We start from the raw sequence: 18,376 nt of genomic DNA, 5'->3' as shown, positions 1-18,376 counted from the left end.
CTTCTGCTAATTTCATGTACATGTTTCGTGTAATTTCATAAGCATTGATTCCGAGTACGCGTGTTTGTACTTTCGACTTTTGTGTGATGGATTTGTGTACTGACCATACGAAAATCTGATGTCAAACCATTGTCCGCCAAAAATGTACTAGCCTGTCATCCAACATTTGTTGGCTGAAAATTAGACAACAATTATCAAAAGAAGCATACTAACGGTAAGATTTTAGGACATCAGTATGAGGCTTTACAGATGTCCTTCAGCAATACAATACAATTTTTTTTTAACTCTTACCACACTGTGTGGGGTGAATGGGCAGGATCTACATGTACGCAATTCTGATTTTAACCTGTTCTGAATGACGGCTACATTGTGGATCTGCTTTGCCGGGAGGCCATCTACTGACGTCCTTCCCTTTCAAAGCTGACCAAGCCCCCCCTTAAAGTGGCACTTGGGTGATCACAGATCCGAGTAAGGAGCCGATACCGGCCCCTTACCACGTGATCAGCTGTCAGCCAATGACAGCTGATCACGTGATGTAAATAGAGGATTGGTAATCGTTTTTTTTTCTTCTCATGCTGACAGTGTGAGAAGAAAAAAAGTCGATCGCCGGCTTTTGTTTGAAGGGACATCGGTCCCGAAGAGGAAGAGCCTCTGTGCCCACCAGTACCACCTGCCAATGCCAGCAATCAGTGCCACGAATCGGTGCCCACAGTACATCAATGCCACCTATCAGTGCCCACAAATGCCACCACCTATCAATGCCCACCAGTGCTTCCAATCAGTGCCTCATCAGTGCCACCTAGCAGTGCTGCCTATCGGTGTCACCTACCAGTGCCCATCACTGCCACCCATCAATGCCCTTCAGTGCCACCTATCAATGCCCTTCATTGCCACCCATTAGTGCTACCCATCATTACCACCCATCAGTGCCCACCAATGCCACCTATCAGTGTCGCCTATCAGTGCCCATCAGTGCAGCCTATCAGTGCACATCAGTATAGCCTCATCAGCGTACATCAATGAAGGAGAAAAATTACCTGTTTGCAAAATTTATTAACAAAATATATAACGGTTTTGTATTTTTTTTTTTTTAATCTGCCCTTTTTAATTTTATTAACAAAAAATTAAAAATCCAGAAGTGATCAAATACCACCAAAAGAAAGCTCTATTTGTGGAAAAAAAAGATAAAAATTTAATTTGGGTACAGTGTTGTATGACCGCGCAATTGCCGTTGAAAGAATGACAGCGCTAAAAGCTGAAAATTGGTCTGGGCAGGAGGGGGGTTTAGGAGCCCAGTAAGCAAGTGGTTAAAAAGTTATGCTTGTGAATATCAAGCCATGCTGTAAACTGAGCAAGTAACACATATAATACTGTGACCGTATACAGATAACAAAGTGAAAAAATAGTTGATCAAATAGTGAGGGATTATTAGTGCATTCAAATAGATACTCAATACCCTCATTGTAAATATCGCACACAGCACCCGAGAGTAGTGATAAGAGAAAAGAATCTGTCTTCCACCTCCACACAGACTGCCGCTTACCAGCTCCTATGGATCTCTTAATTATAGAAGAGTGTTTGTGCCTGTGGCTTGATCCTAAGCCCGGGCCTTTGGTTGCTCGGATCCCAACACCTTTACAGGACTATGTGGCTCAATCAGGGGTTTAGTGGCAGGTATTTCCCCAAAAAAATGATAAAAGAGCTTCCATAGCGTAAAACCATTTAGTATTTATTTATAAAAAAAGGTAAAAAGTAATGCACTTACATTTTGTAAAAACATCATATGCAGAGTAAATGCATCAAGGCAATATAAAGGATTAAGCCTGCTGCTCCTCCCTACGCGTTTCATCACACCTGATGTCTTTCTGGGGCCACGATACATGAAATTCCCAGAGTCAGGGGCTGTTACAGAGAGCCAGCTGGCTTAATCCTTTACATTGCCTTGATGCATTTACTCCAGGGCTCGACAAACCCCGGGCGCCTGGTCGCATTTGCGCCTAGAATTCGTGTCCTGGCGACTGGGGCAACGCTGCTGGGGTATCCCGTCCCCATTTGGACCCCGAACTCCGCCGCGCAATTGCATCGGGTCGCGCCGGCCAGTAATTGAGGCCGCGGCTTTGCGGCCTTCTAAAATCTTTCGGTAGTCTGGCGCCATCTTGTGGTGGATGTAGAAATTACACCCTATTCCAATAATGCTAATTCCTAATGGAGTGAAGCTCCCCTGCCTGTTTTTCACTGCCCGCCCATTTCCTTCCCAAAGTGAAGAGAAGGAAGTGATTGCGGGCGTCATCTGGCGCCTTTTGCCCAACGGTGAGTGTGGTGGCTGGTAAATGGCTTCTCATTATATTATATATATATTATTAATTTATTTATTTATTAATTTAATTTTATATATATATATATATATATATATATATATATATATATATATATATATATATATATATAAATTTTTTTTTTTGTAAAAAGTAAAAAAAAAAAAATTATTTTAATTAAGGAAAAAAAAAAGGGGGGGGGGGGCTGTGGCGCTATCTTCCCCTCACTCGTCTCCATGTCAGGCCAGGGACAGGTCCGGATCGCCGTTACCGACCTGGCTCCTAACTTTTTAAGCTGGCTCCTAGATTCCAAGCAAATTTGTCAAGCCCTGATTTACTCTGCTTATGATGTTTTTACAAAATGTAAGTGCATTACTTTTTACCTTCTTTTATAAATAAATACCATATGGTTTTACACTATGGAAGCTCTTTTATCATTTTTTGGGGGAAATACCTGCCACTAACTCCCCGATTGAGCCACATAGTCCTGCAAAGGTGTTGGGATCCCGAATGCGAGCAACCAAAGGCCTGGGCTGCGTATCAAGCCACAGGTGTATACGATCTCCTATAATTAAGAGATCCATAGGAGCTGCTAAGCGGCAGTCTGTGTGGAGGTGGAAGACGGATCCTTTTCTCTTATCACTACTCTCGGGTGCTGTGTGGGATATTTACACTGAGGGTATTAAGTATCTATTTGAATGGACTAATAATCACTCACTATTTGATCAGCTATTTTTTCACTGTTATTTGTATAAGGTCAGAGTACTATATGTGTCACTTGCTCAGTTTACAGCGTGGCTTGATATTGGAGAATTGTTTATTGATGTGTGTATCTTGCAGCAAAGTCGCAGCCGTTTGCATATATTATTCTTGTTTTCAATCACTTATTTGGTATCACTATATTTGGAGGACAGCGCAGTAACTATAAACTATACCTATGCTTGTGAATATGATAAAAGGCTGAGCTATGTTTTATATCACTTATAAGTAAAGAAGCTTTGTGAGAAATGATTTCATGTTCGCACAGTTGTCTATATTAGCAAACAGATTTAATTTCTTAAGAAGGATCAGTCATGCGTAGAAGAATAAACACACCTTGGAAGGCCTCCAGAATGCACACCTCATCACATAGATATGGTCCATTAATAAGAATGATAGCTATATGTGAAAGTTGTGCCATGCCAGCTAAAGGTGTTTTGTTTCACTAAAGGGTTGGAGTCTTGATGTCCACTTATGTAAACTAAATATTAAAACATGTAAGTATAATTTCAGTAAAGTCATTGCCAGTAAAGTATATGTTGTGTTAACCACTTAGTTTTCATATCTCAACATGTCCATTTTTAATGTTATTGTTGGCATTACTTTATTAAAGAGTGTGAAGAAAACACTGTTTCATGCTCCCTTGGGTGCTTTTTTTTTTCCACTTTTTTTTCACTGGGTTATTCTCAAAATATATAATTATATGTCTAGAGAATCCAGTGTTATCCTGCTTCATTCCACCGATTTGCCACCACATGTTAGGTCCTGTGCTGCCATCTTCTGTGCCAGGGATCTTCAAACTACGGCCCTCCAGTTTTTACAGAACTACACATCCCATGAGGTCTTGTAAAACTATGACATTCACAGACATGACTAAACATGATAGGAATTGTAGTTCCTGAACAACTGGAGGGGCGTAGTTTGGAGACCCCTGTTCTACATCATCAAGAAGCCAGCTGTCTCTTCCAAGTTCTTGCAGCTGGCCCCCTAAAGATGGGCAGTGCCACATACACTGTAAATTACCCTTAGGCCTACTGGGATGCATAACGTCAGTTTGACAGGCTGCAGGTAGCGGGGCAGAGCGTTGCACCTCTCCTTCCCAGGTGCACTGCAGCTGTACAGTCCTGTGTACAAGGTTCCTTACAAGCAGTTTCTTAGAGATATAGGGGTTGATTTACTAAAACTGGAAACCTACAACCTTCAACAAACAATTCTAGGTGGACTTAATTCTCCTGCAATAAATGCAAACGCTGTTAAGTCAGGGCAAAGCAACAAAATACCTTGTAACTGTGGGTGTGTAAGAAATATACAGTGGGATTCAAAAATCTTTATTGACACTTTGCAGATGGTATGGCTCTTTAAATGGCCTATGCCAGTTTCAAAAATCCTTGCCTTCCTTTTCGGTAACATTACTGACACATGGCAAAGATTCAGGACTAGAAACTGAACCAACTCTAACTTGGCATACAGAGATAGGCAGAGTGCCCGTCTCTGTACTCTGCGAAGCAGAGCGGGATGTTTGCTGCCACTACCTCTTCTCCATCTTCAGAGCTGACAGCCTCTTAGCAACCAGTGAAGATAAGACCCTAGTTCCCCATCAGGTCCACTCTCTACTTCTGATTGACAGCAGTCTCTTGTCAATCACAAAGGGAACGGACCTGATAGGGAAATAGTGTCTCTGAATCCCCATCTGGCTCAGCCCACCCAGCTTTAAACCCCCTGAGCACTGGGACAGGGTGTCTGTATTTTAAATCAGATCAGTTTTTGAAGTAGAGAGGAATATTTCTTTTTTGTTGTTTTTTGTATTTAAATGTATACTAATACTGCTATTTTTCTTTTTCTTTATTCAGACATATTCAGGTCTCTTCTGTGTAGTGATCAACCCTTACAAAAACCTGCCAATATATACAGAACAAATAGTGGAAATGTACAGAGGGAAGAAACGCCATGAAATGCCTCCACACATATACGCAATATCAGAAACAGCCTATCGTAGCATGCTTCAAGGTGAGACGAGAGAGATGTGTTGTGTCACGAGAAAAGAAAATGCGTTCCTGGATAGGCTGATTTTTTGTGTTGGTTTTGCACACCTGCGGAACACCTAATAGAAAGAATATATAGAAATCTGGTGAAAAGGTTGTGACAAAAAACAACCCTATAATTGGAACAATGGAAAACTATTTAAAGTGAAATGTTACCACTTGCAGGGTGGGTGGGCCTCATATTGTGCATGTATACATAGCGTACTTGCATATTTGAGCACAGTCAGGGCTTGTGTCTTGGTTTTGCTGTGTTTTTTTCCAGCCCTGAAAAGCCCAAAACCCACCTTGTACAACAATTACTACAGGAGAATTACAGTGAGTCAAAAAAACATAAATTGCAGCATTTAAGAATGGCAATGGGGGGCAATAGGGGACTTTCCCTATCCTTCTGAGCAAGCCCGTAGGGGTGAATGGCATCACGGAAGGTTGGTTTCTGGGTGGAGAAATTGTTGCATGCAGTCATTTTGTACAATTATTAAAAACAGAAAGAAGAGCCAAGTTTTAGAGTTATTTTTGACAGAACGTGGGGCGACCTTCTAACTTCCCAACCCAAGGGTAGTCACAAAAAGCATTCGCAAACTCCTAAAAACCAAAGGGCATATTTTCAAAGCTTTATTGAGTCTTGAATTGGTAATTGGTAACCCTGGAAATTGGTAATCTTCTGCCAGGAGTCTACATGAAATAAAGGTTGCTTGGAACAAATGGAAGAATTTTTTTGTCAGAAGAGACTTTCCTTCTCTCTTCTGCCAAAAAAACGACCTAGCGTTTTTATTTTTTTAAATGTAATGCTCATAATTCTTCTTTAATCTCCACCTGCAGGAAAGTTCTTTGCAGTAAAAAGTGGAGTAGTGTACCCCAGGAACTTGTTCTATTACTTTCAGTTGCTTAAAAAAAAGGCTTGGTTGGTTTTGGAGAGAATAGAAAGGATTACTTACTTTTTTTAAATATGTAGTAGAATGTTGACTCAGAAATGTATACTGTTGCTGCCTGGGGACCAGGAGGACCCCCCCCCCCCCTCCCTTATTAAATCTAAATGGATCATAGTTTATAATTATTTTTGCCTTTTCGCTGGATTACTGGTAGTTATCTTGGCTTTAGAGTGTATTTTTAATCTGAGAAAACCCCACTAGAAATTTTTTATGCGTTCCCATTCGTACAGCAAAAGGAAAAATCATTTTTAATCTTTTAGATGTCTGTCATGAGAAGGTCTATTGGCAAACACCAAGCATTTTTTAACAATTTTGGAGTGACTCTTTCCTAAGGACAGGCTCAGTTTCCTCTCAGTAACATACAACACAGAAGGCCAGCTTCTACAGCTTTAAACCTTTGTTAGGACAGACAGTATTTAAATCTAGTTTACAACTGATAATGAGATCTGCCAGCAGAGTACAAACATGGTTAATTATGGCAAGCACAGCTCCTTTATGAACAAAGAAACCTAAGTAGGATTTTTCAGTGCTGGATGTATCAGAAAGAGCTAAATGGTAAGCAGATATAGAAAAATGTTTTTTTTTAGGTTCTGCTTTTCAAATGGGAACACATAACAAATATAAAGTCGGTGTTAGAGCAATTGGACAGCAAAAGTGGAAATACCCTTTTAGTGCAGCCATGACATGTGCAAAGGGCCACACAATAGCTTTATTTTGTAAATCTGCTTTGATTATTTATAAGGATAGTATTAATAAGATTAAAATATAAGTGTCCTACCTTTTTTATAGGAAAAGCCTGCGCTCTTTGAGTATTTGAGTAATTCTGACACTCCTTTCCTGATTGGCTATGTGACAAAGGAAAAAAAAACACATTTTTAATTTAAGAAAGCTTTAGGAAAGGTCACATCAAAATGTATTTCAGATCTTTTTTATTTGAGCAGAACTGCAGGCATACCGTTTAATGAACAGCTGGAATGCATAGATGTGACTTGTTTTATCTGCCTAAGAATTTCTAATTGTGTTCAGTCAGTCTCATGATTTACACAGCCCTGCCACACTGCACAGCCAGGAAGCTCCCACCCCAATTGTCCCTTGTTGCCACTAGCTTCCGCCATAAGTCTTTGTCACATTTTAAAATATCTACTGACATCTCTATCCATCATGTAGGTGTTGGCTGTGGTATGTCGCTAATTATAGTGATCCTGCGTATAAATCCATGTAAACACACTTACAAATGTTACAATAGTTTATGTAGTGTTTCTATAGACTACCATATCTGCTGCAGGTTTGCAGCCCATCAGCTTTAAATTCTTGATGGCTTTGGCTGCAAGCAGGGCTGCTGTTATAGAGCACAGGGCTCCTTACAGCCAACCCCTCAAAAAAAAAAAAAATATCAAATGATATTTTTGCTAAAATGCCATGGGCGTGATGCTATGCTTTGCAGCCATGGCAGAAATGATACCACCATTGATCACTCGTTCTATTGAATAACACTGCTCTGCCCTGCAGTGCACTAGTGCTGAGTGAAAGCAGGTTGTGAGGAGGCAATATGCATCTTCACCGCCTGTCAAATATTCTCTGAAGGGTGATCCCAAGTCCTTAATTTTTTTATTATTTTTTTAAAGAATTTTAGCATTTTTTTTTTTTTTTTTTTAGAATTGTATTTTATTTATTTTTTTCTGTTGGGGGCCTTTGGTGAAATATCAGAAATCTAAACACATTTGAGACAGAGAGTGAGACTGAAGACTTGGCTTTTTCCAATTAACGTTTTCTCTTGTTCTTTATGTTTAGATCGTGAAGATCAGTCTATCCTTTGCACGTGAGTAGCAGTACCTTTTTCATATCAGTAGATTTTATTGTTGGGTGTAAAAATAAATAGAAATATTAAAATTAAGAAATAACAGTTTGGATTTCCCCTTACTTTGTGATTTGGTGACAGTGGTTCCAAGAACAAATTGAAGATTAAAATGAATTGACACACCTGACCAGCACATCCTTGTTAATCATCTTCATATGTTGCTGACCATACATACGGCTCAAAGTTAGACGTTGGAGGGACAATAGATATTCCATATAAAAAGATAAAAGGGCAGGACTAGAACAAAACAAAAAAAAATCATTAAATGTGCACAAGGAAATGTGTAAACGTGAAATCACATCAAGTGGTACAAACGTGTCAACAGAGGTCCGTATAAAAGCGTTCCGAAATGAAAAGAGAAATGAAAAAGGCAGTTTTCACAAACTGTAGTAGGAGACACTTTGTGAAAGATCCATGATGGTATTCATAAAAATGGTGACTTGGTGAACCCCAACCAGAAGTACAATGCAGCTCCTTAACGGAAGGAATTAACCCCTTGTACAACAGATGTTCAGACAGCGCTTAAGGAGTTGGGGTCTCCCTTCAACCGGTCAGCCTCTTCCGTCAGAACCATCTGAGATGTGCCACCACATTCACTCTAATGCCTCATACACACGATCAAACAATCCGGTGGAAAAGTCCAGCGGACTCAAATCCGCTGGACAATCCGCCCGTGTGTGGGCTCCGTCTGACTTTTTTTACCCAAAAGTCCGGCGGACTAAGAAAGTATTTTTGCACTCCAATCTGTCCGCCGGACTCTCATTTCAGCGAACAGTATGGCCGTGTGTGTGCCAGTCCACCGGACTTTTGAAATTAACTGACTTTTCCCGCCTGGAGAAAAGTCCGCTCATTTTGAGCGCGTCTCCAGGTAGCTGGGGCCAGCGACGGAGGCGTCACCTGGTACGGACATAAAGGGGAATATACCTACGCCAAAAAATTGGCGTGGGGGTCCCCCCCTAGGTCCATATCAGACCCTTATCCGAGCACGCTACTCGGCCGGCCAGGAAAGGGGGTGGGGACGAGCGAGCGCCCCCCCTCCTGAGCCGTACCAGGCCGCGTGCCCTCAACATGGGGGGGTGCCTTGGGGAAGGGGGGCCGCGCGGCCCCCCAACCCCAAAGCACCTTGTCCCCATGTTGATGAGGACAAGAGCCCCTTCTCGACAACCCTGGCCGTTGGTTGTCGGGGTCTGCGGGCGGGGGGCTTATCGGAATCCGTGAGCCCCCTTTAATAAGGGGTCCCCTGGATCCCGGCCCCCCACCCGCGGCATAAGACAAGACATAGAGACTGAGAGCACTCTCATAGTTTAGACTGTATGTTAATCATTTATTAAAAACACAAGAGTAACACTCACATTTAAAACCATGCCACAACGGCTTAACAAGCATCAAATGTATAACATGGCATTCCTACGGGCTTACACAACTCAATCTCGGTCGTCACTCAAGGTCCACGTGCGTGATGATGTCAGTGTTGTAAGCCCCACTACTTTGGACTCATGTTTTATTGTAACATTTGATGTGATTCCATGTATGCACATTTCCTTGTGCATTTAGAGATTTGTTTTTTATTTTAGCGCTGCACTTTTATCTTTTTATTTTATGTAAATTTGAGTAGCTTCACTTATAGTGCTAGCAGCTCTTAGGATTACACTTAAAAAGCCTGCTTAAAATCCCCCCCCCCCCCCCCTTTTTAAAGAATAGATACAGATTGAAAATTGTCCGGTTCCATTTATGGCCTTTCCCGTTCGAGAGAAATTGATTTAATGATTGTTGGAAAAAAATGTTGTTTGAGCAGTGCTGCAGTTCTTCTTATCAATTGTATTCTGACAGTGGAGGAGGCCCCGCTGTCACAATACAACAACGCTGGATTCCTTCACACACCTCCCTTATGTGAACATGGGAATCCATTAAGTTTTTTAAAGACGAAAAACCTCAAAGTGGGATTTTTAAGGCAATTTGGAAAAGAATAGGGAAAATTATATATATAAAAAAATATGATTTTATTAATACACAACTATTCATAAAATTCTTATGGAAAAAAAAACACAAGAAAAGCATATATGCATGTATTTTGAATAATAATATACAATAATTGACAGAAGTGGCAAAATCCTATTACATTCATGAAACCTTCAAAGAGGTCCTTCTTCTGTCCCTCGTTCAGGGCAGGAGCCAGTGCAATTCAATGTCCTGCTTTGGACGTAGGAATTGCTAAATCCCAGTTGGTGTTCCCCATTTGTTGGTTGAGACTACCCTTTCAGGGGCCACGGTTATACAATCTCCTCTCTTGGATTTGGGATCAGCTAAAACTACAGTTCGTTTTCCCCACTCATTGGCTGTGACCAGTTTTTCCTTCTTGATTGCCCTTTTTGGGTTTTATACCCTATGGCCTCTTTGTGTGATGAAAGGCTTATACAACGTTCCAGTATGATCTTTGGTGTTGAGGGAATACTTTCTCCAAACCAATTTATTTGACATAGGTGGTAACTGTCCCAGATGAAGATTATATTTTATGCACTTTTGGAAAGTTTTTCCACTACTTACCATCTTTTGTCATCTGTCTGGATGGTTTCAGGAATGTAATAGGATTTTGCCACTTCTGTCCATTATTATATAATATTATTCAAAATACATGTATATATGTTTTTCTTGTGTTTTTTTTCCCCCCCATATGAATTGTTGTGTATTAATAAAATCATATTTTTTAATATATCATTTTCCTTATTCTTTTCCAAATTGCCTTAAAAATCCCACTGTGAGGCTTTTCTTCTTTAATTTGTAAGGGATGATGGCAATTTACACGCCAAACTATGAGAGTCTGTTAATTTTTTCCATTCAGTTTTTTTGTTAAAAAAACATGATCATTGTATGGATTGGATTCCTATTTTTGCACAATTATATGAATTGATAAATTGCTATTTTGCACATATTCATTTATGCCTTGTATGGATTTTGTTTTTGTTTTTAGCATTTTTGGTGTAATATTTTGCACATTTACATGCTGAGATATTATGTATATGAGTTATACTTTGGGTATAGGAGTTCTTAAAGGGACAGACACCTTATTTAATGTAAAAGGATAAGCACACCTGTTTTTTTATTTTTATTTTTTATTTTGTGGGTTTGTATTTAGCCTCACTTGGTGCAGCTGTCAATATTGAACTGAGCGCAGGTTTTATAAAATTCTCTTGGTTTATGACTACATTATAGCATGTAGAAATTACGATATAATGATTAATTACTGGTTCAGTGTCGGTCACATCTTATAGCAGATATTAAATCCAGATTTATGTTTTCAGTGGGGAATCGGGGGCAGGAAAAACAGAAAACACCAAGAAAGTCATCCAGTACCTGGCTCATGTGGCCTCATCACACAAGGGGCGGAAAGAACACACGGCTCCGGTAAGTATCCGCTCTACCTGTTAAGGGCAGCCTAGGCTCTTGTCACCCAATATATTATACAATAAAGTGTTCTACAATATATTACTATAATTAGTTATGAGCCATTTCAAATATACTGATGGAGTGACAGATTGTTTTATTAGCTCTTATAATAAAGGTAATTGTAAACATAAAACATTTTTTTGTGTTGAATGAAAAGATAATTTCATCCAGGACTGCAAATTCAGCATTGGGTGTAGCTGTGTGTTAGTGTACATAATAATGTATCCTTAAAGCAGTATTAAAACCCAAAAGCAAAATGTAATGTATTACAGCTTACCAACTTTTACATATGGTGACTGCAATAGTTTTCTTTGTTTCTATTTATTTCCTTTAATTTCACCAGGTGATCTGGCCTGTAAATCTTTTCTTTTGCTATTTCCTTTAAGACCAAGCTTTCCAGCAAAAGTGTCAGTTAGAAGATTGAGATAAACCATTAGGTCTCCTGCGCACTGTCCTCCAAAGGATTCTTAGGAGAAAAGTAGCCAGAAAAATGCGGTAAAGGCCGCATTTTTTTCATACGCCTTTATGTGTGTTTGTGCATTTAATGGCGTTAATGATTTCTGTTGGCCAGAATATGAATTTTTTCTGCCCATTAGAATGTATTAAGGCGTGTTTATGTGCATTTTTTCAGCCCAGTAATGTTTTTTTTTTTTCGTGCCTCTAGAGGCTCATGAGTCTAAACGCCTGTAATCTCCTATGTGTACATGGACACACAGGCTAACATGGAGGGAAATTTAGAGGCAGAGAAAAAGGAGTCAGGCGTTTTTGAACTGCAATATGCATGAGGCCTTAACACTGACAGGGGTACTTACAATGCTCAACTTTTATTCAGTTATTTATAACCTTTATCCCAAAGGAAAAAAAAAACAATTACTCTAACTGCGTGAAAAGGGTTACAAGTGTGTCACTTATGTAACATCCATCCAAATCTGGTAACACTGCCCTTTCCCCAGACTGACAATGCTGCTCTCGAAAGGTTGCCTCCATTGCTCCTTCATTCAGTGAGTGAAGATACCCTATGACATTTAGTGTGTCACTGTCCAAACTACCAGGTGAAAATAGAGAAAAAAAAGTCTAAACATAAGAAAACAATTGCAGCCACCACATCTAAAGCCTCGTACACACTAGTAGCTGAATGGAAAAAAACCTGACTCAGGAGGAGATACAATACCACCTATCGAGCGTTAGTACAGCAACCCCCCCTGCTGTTCTATTGTGTTTTGACAGAGGGACACAACCCCCAACTACCACCACCACTACCACCACCAGAACACACCAGACGGCACTCTCAGCCATTGGCTGAGAGCGTTGATCGGGAGCCGATCGGCAGACCTTTTTCGGTCATGCCCCTGCGACAGAAGCCGGCCTAACACCGGGCGTATGTCGGACCGACTCCAGTACACATGGGCCAAAGATCAGACGGTTTCTATTGAACTGGCCGATGCACATTTGGCACATGTATACTAGGCTTAAGAATTGGTAAGCTGTAATTTGTTAATTATTTGTTTTTTGGCTTAATACCTCTTTAAGGCTGGGCATCACGATACTGATTGCAAGTTGTTGAAACTCTTCATTTTAAAACAAAGATAATTCTATATATATTTTTATCATGTCTTAAAAAGAGTAAATGTTATTCAAATGCAGTTTGTAGCATTATGGCTGCATGTTATTCACGGAATGAAAAGCCAACCCCGGCACATATCATGGCTTGCCTGCTGTACTGAGCTAGAGATTATTGTTGGCCAAGCATGCTTAGATATCAGAAGTCTTATCAGGCAATTGGCATGAAATGATTGTATGTATGACCTGAATAGGCCAACTGCGCTTATTAAAACTTGTGTCAGTACTGCCCGTCTGGTTCTTGGGTAAGTTTCTATATAGACCACTCATAGTACCATTTTTGTAAGAAGGTGTGGCAATTTTAAATTGGGTGGCAATTTTCTGATGCCAGAGTTCTAATTAATTTGGTTTGATTTTCCCAAAGTCAAGTATTTTTCCTGATTTTTGTTAATTTTTCTTGTTGAATTGGTCTCAAGCTTGGAGCTTGAAAATATGTCCAAAATAACTACTATCTATTTATAAGTGGACATCTCTTATAGCTCTGGGTACAGGACAGCATGGGTAGCTCTGAGAAGGTATACTTGTCTTTTGAAGGCATGTGGTGTCCATCAAGAGCTCCATCCACCTCCCTTATGTCTCTGCTGCCTCTGCTATTCATATTTACATGTGAGCCTCCACTACCCCAAAGTTGGCTTTTCTGACATTCATAGTAGCATGGTCAAGAAACTGACAGAACTAGATTATCTGTAGTAAAACTTGACAGGTTATGGAAACTTTCAAGTGTCCGGCTCACCCTCCCCCAAAATCAAAAGTAATAGTGTTTAAAATCCATAGTTTTTTTAAATTTCTTTTGAATAGAGCACAGAATGAAGAGACATTTTGGGGTTTTTGATGCAATTGTCCCCATTGGGGAGATTCCCTGTCAAGACAGATAGTGATGGGAAATATATCCCACAGGGATTTGGACAAAAACCATAAGGGCCGGTTCACACAGCGGGCGATGCGAGGCGACACGACTCGCCTCGCCTCGCTCCCGCAAGTCGCCCCCGTTCTGTACAATGGAACCGTTCTGAGAGGAGCGACTCGAGTCGCTCCGACTCAGAAAAAAGGTTCCTGTACTACTTCTGGGCGACTTCGGGGGCGACTTGCATTGACTTCTATACAGAAGTCCTCTACAAGTCGCCGCCGAGGCCGCGCCTGCAGTGTGAACCGGCCCATAGGGTTAGAACTCTGTTTTTGCCTTCCGGTCTCCCTTTTTCTTGTTATAAAAGCAGGTTGCATGCGTAGTCAGATAAAGGAAAACAAACCAGCCCAATGGCTTTGGTAAGGTGGCTCCCACACAGCAAGGCTTCCCTCAATGGGTACTCAACAGTACCTGGAACCATAAAAATACAGACCAAAATTGGATAAATTAGTCCAAAATCATTTTAATTGTTGATAATTAAAAAAGTTATATAAAAATAGCCCTCAAACCTTCATTGCTGCTCAGCAACTGCTGTCAAGTTGTTTCTTCGTGTGGAGAGTTCAAAACTAGTTCTAATATAAATCTGTGACGTTAGTTTCCTCCATCCAAATTTTATCCTTTGTTGAGCCCTGAGGAAAGCGGAATGATAATGCTGCTCCCAAAGCATGTTGGCTTTTTATGTCACTTCTTTTTACCAATTAAAATGATCTTGGACTCCTTTGGTTGGTCCTTTTGTTACTCTGGTTTTCGTCAGTTTTTTTGTCCAGTGCTCATTTATTTCTATGGTTAGAAATAAAATCTTGACAGAAATTGTAACTCTTGGAAGTACAGGAGATTGGTTCCAGTAAATCCTGCCCCCGGCCCTCCTCCTGTCCAAGTTTCCCTTCTTTCTCCCCCTGTGGGCTCCCATAGTTCTCTTGCAGTGCTGCTGACTTCCTCTTCTTTCCCTCCTGCCAGCTGCTTACAGGGGATCATTTGAGGAAGGGGATGGTAAATGCATCATGTACTGGCTCCTTCCTTATCTGAATGAACACACTGAGTAATCAGTATTGATCGCTCACTGTGTTCATCCATAGCTGAAGCATGGTAAACTGTGTTTACCATGCTTCAGTTTCTGAATGAATAGGAAGACTATGCAGAGCTCTTCCTGTTTATAAATTTTGTGCAGATGAGGTTGTAGAGATAGGGACTGAGGACTGTGTTCTCAATCACTTTTTGTGTCTTAAAAGTGAGAAATCATGGGTCTATTTAGACCCCTAATATTTCACCAAAGCCTTCCAATAGGGCTGTTAAAAAAATGGTAAAAAAATAAAAAGTAAAATTGTATAAATAATGCAAAATAAAATTGTAACAAATAATAAAAAAAAAAAACACATAATTAAGGGCTCGCTCACACAGGTTCTTTGACCCATACAGTACAAATGAGTGGTTTGTTTGTACAACTGGAGCTGCTTGTTGCTCCATGGAGAAGCAGCAGCTGTATAAACACAGCCGCAGGTCCTAATTATGACAGATGTGCAGTTGTGAGTGAGTGGCCCCAAATGCACACTGTGTGTTCAGGGCCATATACCTGCCCCCACACGCCTGTTAAATTAGGACCTGTGGCTGTGTTTGTACAGCTGCTATGTCCCCATAACTCAACATAGGCTGCCTGCACACAGCTGCAGCCACATAACAAAAAAATGCTGATTCACAATGTACAGGCCATGGCACCCATGTGAATGAGCCCCAAGACTTCATTCACACACAGAGCTTTATTTATTAACTCAGTACCACTTTATCCTTTTGATTTAGCAGGAGATTTGTAAGTTATGTTGTGTTTGCGATTTTAGTGTATTTTTAGCAAAAATATAGTTTTGATATTTTCAGGGAGGGGGGCTCTCAGGTTGACTGTACAGGGGCCCCATGATTTCTAATAGCAGCATTGTATAATCATACAGGGAGGATGATATTCTGCTGTAACTTGCAGCAGCTGGGCCTATCTTTGGCCTCACACATTTCCCAAGACACACGTTAAATTGATCTATCATTTCAACAGGTGGGCTGACACTCTAAAGCCTGTTTCACACGGCTTGTATTAGAACCGTGTGAACAGCGAGCTTTCACATAGCATTTGCAGAGCTTTCAGCAAGCTTTGTTGAAGCTTTTAATGTACCATTTAACTCCACTTTATAAATGTTTATCACACTTTCTAATGAAAGTTTTTATTTCCGCTTTAAACAAGCTGCTAGCAGGCTTCAGAACTTTTTGAAGCTTGTTGAAAGCCTACTGAAGCCTACTAGCAGCTTGCTTAAAGTGGCAATCAATACTCCCATTAGGTTCTGTGTTCAACATTTACAAACTGGAGTTGAATGGTTCTTTAAAAGCTTCAACAAAGCTTGCTGAAAGTTCTGAAAATTCTTTGTCAAAGCTTGCTGTTCACGCTGCTCTTATACAAGCCTAAACCTGTGTGAAACAGGCTGAATGAGGCCTATTTATCAATGTGTTCACCCAACATTCATGCAACATTAACCCAGGATTAACACACTACCCTTGATTGAATTTAAAAAATGTAGTGATTGTAATGAGTCATGGGTAAAAAAAAAGATGGATACATTGATCCTTAAGTGTCATTTTGAAAATAGTAGCAATATCACTCCATTTATTGTGACATCATTTAATTTGAATAAATGTATGATCTTTATGTTGATCCAGTAAAAGGTATACCAGCCATAGAATCCAGTTTCCCCTGGGAACAGTCCCGCCACTGGAACTGCAGACAGAAAAAATGAAAACATCTGAAGTGTAAACAGTAATTATGCTTTTCTACAATGTCTGCACGTATTACAGTGGGGTCACACATGTTGCATGAGATTTGTAATGGAAACACTACCATGTCTGTCTCTTGAGTAGGCACAGAAGCAGCACACTTGTAGTTAGGAGAGGCCCAAGTGTTGGGAGCAGCATATTTGGCTGCAGTACAATGCTGGCTTCTCTGACTGACAGCGGAGAGCCCTGTCGTTTCTGGTCACTAACAGTCTTTCTTGATTATTTTGTGCACTTACTAATACCAGATGGAAGCTTTCAAATCTATTAAATACCAGGCAAGTTGACTTTGTGTGCATCCTGCATGGGTTTTGTAATGCATGCCACTAGCACAATAGGCCCGCACATTTATAGTAAATGTCATGTGATCATTTCCAAGATGAACTATCTCCAAAAACCGATGAGGTTTCCACTTCTTAGATCTCTGAGACTCCACTGGAGAAGTCTTCCTTCAAAGTTCCTGTGTTTTCCAAAATGTAAAATCAACAGAAATTCAAGTGATCAGGGTCAGACTGTTTCACAATAGCTGCCGCAGTTAGGCAGAGTTGGCAATTCAGTTGAAGAGATCTTTCTCTTGGAGTCTAAGAAACCAATGAACAATTTTGCTAGTGTTTGGTAATCGGTTCCAGGTCGCCTTAGCCTTCAGGGCCTGTGTTGACTGGCATTCGTTCACTTAAGCCCCATACACACTATCAGATTATCTGCTGAGTTTTTCCTTCAGCTTTACCAAAACCATATAATATGAGGACAAACCTTAGGAGTTTCAATGTGTATGCAATCAGGCAGGCCCTTCTACTACATGGTTTTGGTAAATCTGAAGGAAAAACTCAGCAGATAATCTGATAGTGTGTATGGGGCTTTAGATGAGCTTTAATTTTCCATACAAGTCTATAGAAGTGCAATATTCACTTGAAGCAGGTCAAATGCATTTCAGAAGAAGGTCAAATGCAGATTTAATGTACCTGTCATTGAACTCTAAAGGATCTCTGAACTATGTCAAAATGATGCCATCAACGCAAGCCCAAAGTCTTTCAACACAGGCCCTTTACAGGATGCATTGCAAACTGGAACTAGACTATAGGCTAAGATGACGTTGAGTCACCATTTTTTTTACACACGGTAAATTGTGGTGAATCATAAGGAGTGCAGTAGATCAGCATCCTTATTTTTAAGAGTAGTGCATTAACTAAACATAGGTTTTAATATGCTGTCTAGAAATTAACATTCTATCATTATGTAAAAAATATGTTGAACATGTTTTTCTACAGCTGTTCTGAAATCTGTTGAATTTGCTTTCATGAAACTTAACCAAAAAGCTAGATGGAGTGAAATAGTTGCAGTGACTAGCCAACCCTGTGGTATTATGCAGATTTCTGTACAAATGGTTCCCGAATGTCTTTTGAATCTGACTTACATTATTGTCTTGTCACCCAGCTTTGATTTAGGTGATGGACCCCTGCTCTGACATTCTTCTGTACAATTTCTTTATTCAGTGCTTTAGTGAATTGCTAACTCTGCAAAAGAAAGCCATGCAGGCACAGGGGCAGCAAAGCAGGTTGCTCAAGCCACTATGCTTCACAGTTGAGATGAAGTTTTGGTGTTCACGGGCTATATTTTTTTTCCTGTTAACGTAGCATTTGTTGAACATCCAGGTGGTCTGTGCTGTAAAATGTAGTAATGTCTTTTGGAGAGCAGTGGTT

The 18,376-nt window shown here is 40.3% G+C and overlaps 1 protein-coding gene across 7 annotated transcripts in view; it reads left to right on the top strand.

Annotated features, from left to right (window-relative positions):
- The window catches only part of LOC143934056 (myosin-10-like), a 297,595-nt gene that overhangs the window by 192,626 nt on the left and 86,593 nt on the right, over positions 1-18,376 (top strand). For all 7 annotated transcript variants that reach the window (XM_077457325.1, XM_077457329.1, XM_077457326.1 and 4 more), the window contains exons 3-5: positions 4,925-5,081; positions 7,837-7,864; positions 11,203-11,305. In XM_077457325.1, coding sequence (XP_077313451.1) covers positions 4,925-5,081; positions 7,837-7,864; positions 11,203-11,305 — 288 coding nt within the window. The remainder of the gene's footprint in view (positions 1-4,924; positions 5,082-7,836; positions 7,865-11,202; positions 11,306-18,376) is intronic.

This window comes from Lithobates pipiens, unplaced genomic scaffold, assembly GCF_037356315.1.
Source record: "Lithobates pipiens isolate NorthernLeopardFrog02 unplaced genomic scaffold, aLitPip1_a1.2 Scaffold_27, whole genome shotgun sequence".
NCBI lineage: Eukaryota > Metazoa > Chordata > Amphibia > Anura > Ranidae > Lithobates > Lithobates pipiens.
This window is presented reverse-complemented; position numbering and strand designations above follow the sequence as displayed.